The sequence below is a fragment of the Notothenia rossii genome (assembly GCF_949606895.1).
Source record: "Notothenia rossii genome assembly, chromosome: 9".
NCBI classification, from domain to species: Eukaryota; Metazoa; Chordata; class Actinopteri; order Perciformes; family Nototheniidae; genus Notothenia; species Notothenia rossii.
In genome coordinates this window covers 59,498,201-59,507,882 of record NC_136907.1, presented here as the reverse complement: position 1 = coordinate 59,507,882, position 9,682 = coordinate 59,498,201, and the positions used below count along the sequence as shown (strand labels likewise).

The 9,682-nt window shown below is 38.8% G+C and overlaps 2 protein-coding genes across 2 annotated transcripts; one reads left to right on the top strand and one right to left on the bottom strand.

Moving 5' to 3' along the window:
* Positions 1 to 74: 74 nt before the first annotated feature.
* Positions 75 to 2,038, bottom strand: LOC307020463 (cytochrome b-c1 complex subunit 6, mitochondrial-like). Its single transcript, XM_079651824.1, has 4 exons — positions 1,880 to 2,038; positions 1,405 to 1,482; positions 532 to 693; positions 75 to 434 (listed from the first exon to the last, which is right to left on the bottom strand). The coding sequence occupies exons 1-4, from the start codon at positions 1,925 to 1,927 to the stop codon at positions 402 to 404; spliced, it is 321 nt and encodes a 106-aa protein (XP_079507950.1). The 5' UTR covers positions 1,928 to 2,038; the 3' UTR covers positions 75 to 401.
* A 16-nt stretch (positions 2,039 to 2,054) lies between these two features.
* nsun4 (NOP2/Sun RNA methyltransferase 4) lies at positions 2,055 to 6,911 on the top strand. Its single transcript, XM_079651823.1, has 8 exons — positions 2,055 to 2,304; positions 2,803 to 3,022; positions 3,695 to 3,875; positions 4,054 to 4,208; positions 4,294 to 4,454; positions 4,789 to 4,913; positions 5,046 to 5,178; positions 6,166 to 6,911. The coding sequence occupies exons 1-8, from the start codon at positions 2,212 to 2,214 to the stop codon at positions 6,307 to 6,309; spliced, it is 1,212 nt and encodes a 403-aa protein (XP_079507949.1). The 5' UTR covers positions 2,055 to 2,211; the 3' UTR covers positions 6,310 to 6,911.
* Positions 6,912 to 9,682: the final 2,771 nt, after the last annotated feature.

The following is a 9,682-nucleotide window of genomic DNA, read 5'->3' as shown; positions in this document are numbered from 1 at the left end:
GAAATGGGATCATGCTTAATTTATTCATGCCACCGAAAAATCCAATGTGTCAAAATTATACAACTCAGAGATACTGAACACCAAAGACAACCTTTATTCCTGGTCAAAGTAATGAATCCATGACCGAACCTGAGTTTAAATATGCATCGTCAGTGCAGCATGATTGCTTATTCATGTGAACTTCAGTGAGAGATGGTTTGAGCCCCTTCTTTGCACCTGTTACAACTTTGATGCACTCATTACCATACAAGCAGTGACTCGGTATACAGGAAGGTTGGCATTTAGTTTTACAGTCTCAATAAAGTTCATTTACATTAATACACAAGAGAAGAACACTACAGTCTTTACAATGTTAGCAGGTAAATGCTCTCCAGCTGCTGGTGAGAGCTGGACAGGACGTTTCATTTCACTTGGTGGAACAGCTTGTGCGCCACCTATAAAGAAATGAGAACACAATTAGCATCTTTGAGGTCAAACACACAAATCAAGTCACATGCAGTCGGGTTTCTCCTATGCCATTTGGGCACTTACACAATGGTCCCGTGCGTGCAGAAAGTCAAAGAGTTCTTCTGTGCATTCCTCTAGTGTGTTGGATTTAGAGCCGACTCTGCTTTCACATGTCTCCAGCAGCTCCTTGTAGTGCACGCAGTGTTCACTCTCCGCACACTTGGTTCTAATTGTTTCTAAAGGATCCTGAGGGGACAAAAAGCAAAAGTGGTAAATCATGGGAATTTGCATCTAATTTTACTTAAATGATCAATTTTAGAATACAACACGTGCTATCAGATTTATAATAATGCATACTGCTGGACAGCTTTTGAAACTACATACAATTGTTTGTCGGATTTTGAATCTGCAAACTAAATCAAATCATAAAAATGTAGGAGCAAACAATTAATATTAGTTTCTGCAAAACAGAAATATAAAGTAGGAGACATTGAGAAAAAAATATTTGGACATAAATCATTTGTACTGAAATGTTACTTTTATAGTTACTTTCCACGACTGAACCAGACAACTGTATTGATATAATCATGGCCTTTTTAAATGTTGCCCATTTCTCTAATTAAAATGGTGTGTTGCTCTGTGTTAAGGTATTTAATGTGATTAGTACACATACCTTAACATGTTTCTTTATATAATCTGTTTAATATTCCTTCTGTCATATTTATATATATATATATATCATACCTTGTTAAATCAACAGGTATATTGTCTACTTTTTTGTTTATTTCTAGTCTTTGAATTGTTATTGTACAAATGCCTTGTCTTTTTATGCTGCTGCAACACAAACAATTTCCTATATTGGGATCAATAAAGTACCATCTTATCTTATGTCTGGGGTTTCAACTTAGGTTTGAAATTATATTTTGTCCACAAAGCATATTCATAACATGAACTTACCACCATGTCTTCCTCCTCTTCTTCTTCTTCCTCCTCCTCAGCAGGGGCATCTTCCTCCTCAGCAGGGGCATCTTCCTCCTGCTCATTGACAATATAATGGATATTTATTTAGTTTTGCATGAAAAATATTATTTTTAAAAAAGGAACATGAACTTAAAGCATTGGAGCTTCAGCTCAAATAATAATAATGCAGGTATAATTAAAATCAACGTATATAACCAACAAACCAATATAAAATGCCGGTGTTACACCCAGAGGTAACCTGTGACCAATCACAGTAAAATGAGACATCAAGACACCTTGACAAACGTTAATTAATGTGTTAATATTTAAGCTCCGAGTCATATCTTCAGAGCAACCGACACTCAGCTCGTTACAGCGCAGATAACGTTAGTGTTGCTGTTAGGTAACATTGACCAACAAATAGCCCTACAAAAAAAGCGTTTTTTAGAAACGTATAGTTATTTTTCAGTACCTCCTCGTCGGGGTCATCGTACTGGACCATCTTCTTCTCGAAACCCATGATTACTCCTCTAAAATGTACAAAGTATCCCCACAGAGGACAGAATTCAGAATTCGTCTGCGGCACTTTTCGTTAAGGACGTAAGGTCGGTCACAAGCAGGAAACAACGAGCTGACAACCGGAAAGCGTTTTCGATTGGTGTAAAGTGATAACTGAGGGGGCTTTGGTCCAATCATTGAATTGCATTTTCTGTAAGCCCCGCCCATACAGGCAGTCAAGGCAAGTGGAACCTTTGTTTTGGCTGACGGAGCGGAGACGGACCAAAAAGATAGCAGCACGGCAAGATGGCGCTGCTCATGGAGACCAGACTGCTGCTGAGAAAAGTTAAAGATTTAAGATGTCTAACGCAAAAACGTCACCGAGTGAAGGAAAAATGGGTATGTAGTGGATGCAGATATAGATATAGCCGATCATGGTCGTTATCTGTAAAACAGTTTCTCCCTTTGAGGTGTTAAATGAACTTCATGTCCTAAGCCATCCAGATATGCTATAGCAATAAAGAGTAAACGTTTAAAATGGATAGATTACATTTCCACTTGCATTACTATGGTGAACTTAATCAATGAGAACTTGATTGAAGTTAAACAAACTGTGTTAAGATACATGACATTTTCAATTTTCTTCTCTAGCTAAATATGCATCATTCACTGTTGTTTTCCCATAGAGTTGACTTATTATGTGTATAATTGTATTACATTTCCATTACATCACAATACATTTTCATATTTCAAAGAATATATAACTTTGCACCAACATGACCTTTAAAACCCTGCATTAAGCCAATTTGTTTAACTTAACTAATTAAACTAACACATAAACAGATACGAACATCAAAGCATGTAACCTGTGTTTTTGCCCTCCCTCCTTTCCGACAGGCTGCCACACGGATCAAGCACCCTGCCACCGGTCTGGCCCTGCAGAACTTCGATTCCACCTACAGCGTCCAGCTGGGGCCGCTGTGGCCGTCTGTCCGAGCCGCCCTGCTGTCAGAGAGGAAATACGGCGCCTTGCTCAATAACTACGGCCATGATGATGTTCAGGCAGAGCTCCAAGCCAAGGGATGCAAAGATTTCCCCAGTGACATAGAAACAGAAGGTGGGTGTGCATTTCTCCTCTTCCTACGATGCCATATCAAGCATGGCACGCAGAATTAAAAACAAAACAAAATAAATTATGCCATTTGTTAGGGCTGCACATATATTTAGTTTTTTTTTAAATTGACTTGGATATTGACATTTCCTTTTTCAAGTTTTTTCTGTCTTTTTTCTTTTAGGTCAATTTGTTCATGGAAAATTGATGTTTGAAAAGCTTTCCTTTTTAGATTTATTTTATTCAAAGGGTGTACTGAAATCAGATGAAAGTGGAGGTTAGAATTTAAAATACACAATATAGCACGTTGTAATTAACACAAGAGGCCTGAACAGGATAAAAAATAAAAAAAAAACACAAAGTAAGAGTTAATAAAAACCATTAGCATAATAAAAATAGCAGCAGCTCAAGAGTTCTGTTACATATCAAATACATATTAGTTCATATCGTTATATACTAGAATTATGACATAAACCAGAACGTTTGTTATTTACCTATTTTCCTTGAACATTGTGTATGAGAGAAATGGCAAATTTTAAAGGAAAGAAAATGGGGAAATAAATATAAAAAAGCCAATTGCAAGTATGTCTTCTTTTAAAGTCATATTAAACTCAATCTTTTTCTATGTTGTTTTTAAAAAGCACAATTTGAAAATGATCCATTCTACTTCCTTCATAGGTTCTACAGCCCAGCCATGCTTGGAGCAAGAACCAGAAGTGACCGGTGAGGAGGAGTCCACTCATGTTTCTGTGAATAAATCTGACCTTGATGCTCGGCAGCTTCCTGCTCTGCAGCTCAGCCCCAACATCAAGTGCTTGGTGTTTCCAAGAGGGGACATCACACGATTCAAGCCTGCTAGGTAAGCTTATCTGTTAGTTATGGTCAATTCTTAAGGCCTTTTTAAAGCTCTGTATTTTATAATTCAATAATATATATATTTTAAAATGGTGCAACAGTCAACAGGACCATTTATATCATGTCAAATGTCTTACTCAAAGTGTATTCTGATTCCTTCTTGTCCTTTTTGTCCTCTAAAGACCAGACATGTTTGGGTGTTTGGGTTACTACCTGATGGACGCAGCCTCTGTGCTGCCTTGTCTCGCACTGAACGTCCAGGAAGGTCACAATGTGCTTGACCTCTGTGCTGCTCCAGGAGGAAAGACCCTGGCTTTACTTCAGACCAAGTCTATAGGTAAGAGGGCTTCTCCCATCCTTCTGTTTTCCTCACACAGTGCTTCTGTCAGCTGTAATTAACCCTCCATCGGCTGCATTCAAAGGTTTTTTCGGCGTAAATGACGCCTCCGTTTCTCGGACAACGAGACTGAGAAAAGTCTTGGGAAGCTACATTCCCAAGCCGCTTTTGTCAGACGAGAAACTACGCATCACCACCTTTGATGGGACCAAGTGGGGGGAGATCGAAAAGAACACTTTTGACAGAGTAAGTCTCTGACATGTCATCATTACATTAATGCACACAATGTAAACAATATCATGTTTTTCATTACTGCAAACATTGTATTCCAATTTTATTTATATGTTTTCAACCATATCCAATGCAAATGTTGCTAGATTTTTTTAATGTTATTATAGTTTTCTCAATATCCTTTTCTATCTGTGTTTTTTTTATGTTTATGTATGCGCCATAACACCAAGTAAAGATTCCTCATATGTGTTAACCTACTTGGTGATAAACCGGATTCTGTTTCTGGTCATGTTGAGACGTGTTTATCCTAACACCACCACCTTTTCCACCTTTTCCTTTTGTCTTCCAGGTCCTTGTTGATGTCCCTTGCACCACAGACAGACATTCACTCATGGAGGACGACAACAATATATTCAGTAAGAACCGGACGGGGGAGAGACGCAGGCTGCCGCAGCTACAGCTGGATCTGCTGCTGTAAGTTTCGGTGAACCTTTACTTTGTGGTTATTATCTTTGAGTGTGGTTACATTCTGTCACATAAATATAAAGTGAAGCCACAAGAGGACAAGATTATTTGTATTGACTTCTCCCTCTCTCCAACGTGCAGGGCGGGGATTGAAGCAGCTTGTCCAGGAGGGGAGATCCTCTACTCCACCTGCACACTTTCTCAAATCCAGAACCTGAGTGTGGTGGAGCAGGCCATCCACACGGCTCGAGAAGACCACGGCATCCAGCTCCAGGTCAGACACACACTCTACAGGGGTTATTAAAGGTCCATCTTATCTTATCTATTTTACACCAGTTCATTAATGGTAACATTTGTTTTCGGACACATTTCATTTCCGTCGGGTGAGAACAATTCTCACAATCTAGTTCCAGTGTTATCTTTTAAAAATCGATCTTTTAAAATGTTTATTATAAATGTGTAGCTGAGGTGCTTGAATGCGTCAAATGGAAGAGGAAAACGTTTTTGATTACGCAACTTGAAAGAAGTCTTCTGAGCCACCACTCTTTATTACTGAACAAATATCTATTTCAAGGTTCAAGGGTTTTATTGTCCTATGCACAGTAGCTACAGTGTAGTTATGGCAATGCAAATCTTAAGTACCGAGCACCTCCAACAAAGCAACATATTATATATAGGACAAAATAAAAAGCAAACATTGAAATAAACATGGCAGCCGTCCACGGCGTCATCTTTTCTTCTCAAATATTCTTAACCAAGCCTTTTGTAACTGTAACCATCAAAAGTGAACACTTCACCTCTCCTCTGCTCTGCTCTGTGCCGAAGCTAAGCTAAGGCACGAGAGTAGAACAGTGTACTGCTGCAGAATGAATACTAATACTTACCTTTATCTGCAGCTGTGCACACATTCTGGGTTATACCACGAACAAATAAAAAGCTGCGCAGCGTTCAAATGTTGATTGACGTTATGAATGAGTTCAATCTACTCCGCACAGCCTGTCTGAAACTAAGCAGGTCCAATTACATTCTCCAGCTGAGAGGAAACATGTCGCTGTCATTATATAAGTAAACTGGGGCATTTAAATGTCGCTGATCGGTACCAACCTGTTTTAACCAAAACCCTGCCGCGCACTTTGTAAGCGTCAACCAGAAATAGTTTAACAGAGATTCAATGATACAAACCAACAAAATATGAAGATTTTTGACCACTAGGAATAAAATGACATCAAATAATTTGACCTTTTTTAATTTCCTTATTCAGGTTGTTGATCTGCGACCCCTCACACACATGTTTAGGAAAACCTTTGACTTTGCCCCCGACCTCCCCCTGGGTGAGATGGTGGTCCCGCATTTAGCCGCTAACTTTGGCCCGATCTACATGTGCAAGCTGAGGAGGCTCACATAGACTCTGGACTAATGAGTTGCTTTGCACCAAATCTTTGTGGACATTTGAATGATTTGTTGATGCTTTATGGACTAAGCTGAGGATCCCCCTGTGGACTGTGGAAGCACTGGACTACGCTTGGTCAAATCTGACTGGACACACAGAATCCGGGTGAAGGACCTCGACTGAGAGATTATTATTGTGGACGGCATGGAACTGCAGAATGTTATGGAGACTTTTGGACTCAACCTACAGGAACACCAGTTACATTCATACATTTTGTTTGCTTTGAACATTCTTTTTATTTATTTTGAAGAACAAGAAATTAACCACACTTGGTTACCCAGTAGTAACAATTATGCCAGACTGCTTTTATTCCCCAAAATATTTCTAAAATGTTCTTACTTAAAGGTGAGTTTTCCGACCGAAACGGTAATGTATAAAATATAGGTAACAATATCAGAGACTTCCACTATTGAGGATAATGAGATTCATCTGCAACATTATAAGAAGTTGAACATGTCTTTGCATACATGCATGAAAATGTACTCTAGTTGTTTCAATGTCACTAAACCTATTATCTTTACATCATGTCCTCTAGAATAAAGGCAATTTTTTCAATTCTCTGTTTTCTTATTTGAACTCAGCTTTGCAATGTCTTTTCATATTGTAATTATATTGTGTTCCTGTAGATGGCAACAACAGCTAAGATGAAAGCGTCCTGTATACCTTGTGTCCACTAGAGGACACTGAAGAAGTGTCTGTAAGCTCCACTTTGTATGCCCTTAGAGATCACATTACTAAAACACACGTTTCCATCAGAATTACCTGCTCTCTTTAACTCTGCAATGAGAACGGGTTTGGGCTTGTTCTCTGGTTATTCATCAGGTTTGATGGCTTTGCCTAATAACGCGTTGTGTGGAAGCAGGGTGTGTAATGGACAGGCAGGTAATGACTTATTTGACTATTTGGCTTCTCACATCTGAATCTGTGCAACTTTCATTATTATATCTGGATTGAGTCTGTTTTGCATTGACATCACTCAGAGGGGAAGTGTTTGCTCTGCCTAATGTGAGCGGAGAGCTGCCTCTTTTTCCATCACACCGCAGATGACCCTTTATGTTGTCCTGGCCGGGCAATGTAGCGTGAAAAAGGTGTGTGTGTGTCTAACGAGTCCACCATCCACATCCCACTGTCATTAAGCTGCTCCAAGTGCAGGAGCCGACTCCCATCCCCGTGCAGGGTCGGACGGCAGCCATGCGGCTCCCAGATGAACATTAAAGAGGCAGCAGAGAGCTAAAATGGGACGTTTTGCCCCTCCGCTTTTTTGATTCCACAGATGAGTGCAGATAATTTTCTGTGCGATTGTGAGTGATTACTGTATTACTGCTGTAAAAGGGGGATGTATCTGGGAATGCAGAGGGAATTAATGACACATAAAAACTATTTTTGTATTGACTGCTTTCGTCTCCAGGGCCTCGGATGCCTCCCCGTACATCTTGTGATTACCTAAACGTATTGTAAATATGTGTTTCCTATGGGCTCTTACATAAATTTACATGTTTTAACACTCGGGAGACGGCAGGCGGTTAGAGATGAGTTACTCTCCATTCTGCCTGTCTATAGAATCCACTGGCTGTCTGCTTTATTATTGAATTAGCCAATGAACCGCTGTGCGTTTGTGTCCCTGTGTGTAAGCCTGTGTTAGGCAGACATCTGCTGTGTATTAGAAAGATGAATATTATGGATTTATCTTCCAGGCTTCTGTTGCGTCAAATACAATTTCAAATGTTGCATTATTGTTAATAAACACACTAATGGTGTCATGTTTTCACCTAGTACCTCACAAGCTTCTGAATGTATGATCGTGTACCATTAGTGATGACCTCTATCTATTGAAACTGGAACACTAAAGTTTGTTGGTAAATGATGGCAAAAGGGAAAAGCACTGACAATGGTGGAAGATAATAAAGTACATTTACTCATACTGAACTTAAGTACACATTTTAGGTACTTCTACTTTACCAGTCTTTTAAATGTATGCTACTTAATAATTCTACTTTACTACATGTTAGGAGCCAATATTACATTTTATAATTTACTACATCATTTGGCAGCTCTAGTTACTAGCTACTTTATTCAGATTATGAGCTAAATATAGATCAACTAATATGTACAAATTATCATTATTTAATTTTAGATATCCAGGAGCAATTCTAATTAGCTTCAAAGTTACCAATTGTAATAAATGAATGTGTCAATGCTCATTATTTTATATATTTGATTCGGAAATGGACAAAAATGCATACTTCTCTTTTGTTACTGTAAGTATACTTTAATGGTGATATTTGTTCTACTGCTACTTAGGATTTTGAATACAGGACTTTAACTTGTAACAGAGTATTTTTACATATTACTACTTTTACTTAAGTGCAAGATCAGACCTCTAAACATTAACAAGTGTTCAGATCTCAAAATATGAACTTTATCTAAATCTTCACCTGCTCTGAAATGAAGGATTCAGTTTTGTGTCTTCAGCCAATTCGGAGGTGAAGATTTAGGTGTCTTCATGTTTAGTAAAGAAACACACAGAAACCCAGTTGTTGTGTATTTAAAGCAAATGCTGCTGTTGCCGCAGCCCAGAGGTGAAGCTCAGACGTGTCCCAGTTGGTGGTGGGAGAGGGTTTTTCTCCGATGGGGGTCTTTGTTGCAGAGGCAGTATGTAGACTGAGCCCAGCAGGAGGCTCTCTGCCACAGGGCGGATAGAAAATGATACGTAGTGTGGGATTTTATTTTCATATGTACACATTTTTGACATTTATTTCTAGATTTCTACTTACTTTTACAGGCATCCAGGTGTCAATTGAAATGAGGGAAAGTATTATTTGTATCATGTTCCAGTAAAACGTGTGTTACAGTAAGGACAGACTGAGGAGATGCAGTTGACATGCATAGGTTTACCTCTTCCCTTTCCTACTTCATTCTCTTCAGTTTTCTTTTCATTTTCCTCCACGCTGGTGAAGCTCACGTAGAGATTTGAAGACTCACTGGATCACAAACTGTTTAGAGGCTCATTTAAATTACGACACAATTGCCCTTTTGCACAATTTTCATCTATAATTTTGGATGTGTGATAATATTTAATATGTCAAATGTCATTCTTCTGGTATCTTCTTCTATCAAAATATATATTGATATGGAGCTATATTATTGAACCTACCTTCAGTGTTAGTTTTCTGGTGGCACAGGCCTGTGAAGATACAGTACTTTCATAATAAAGCCTGCTTAAATGTAACATTTAAGAACATGGGATATTTACCGTCTTTTCTGTCGCTCATAGCTAAAACGTTTCCCTTTATACTATTTCAAAACTTGTGTCAACCACGCCTTGTAC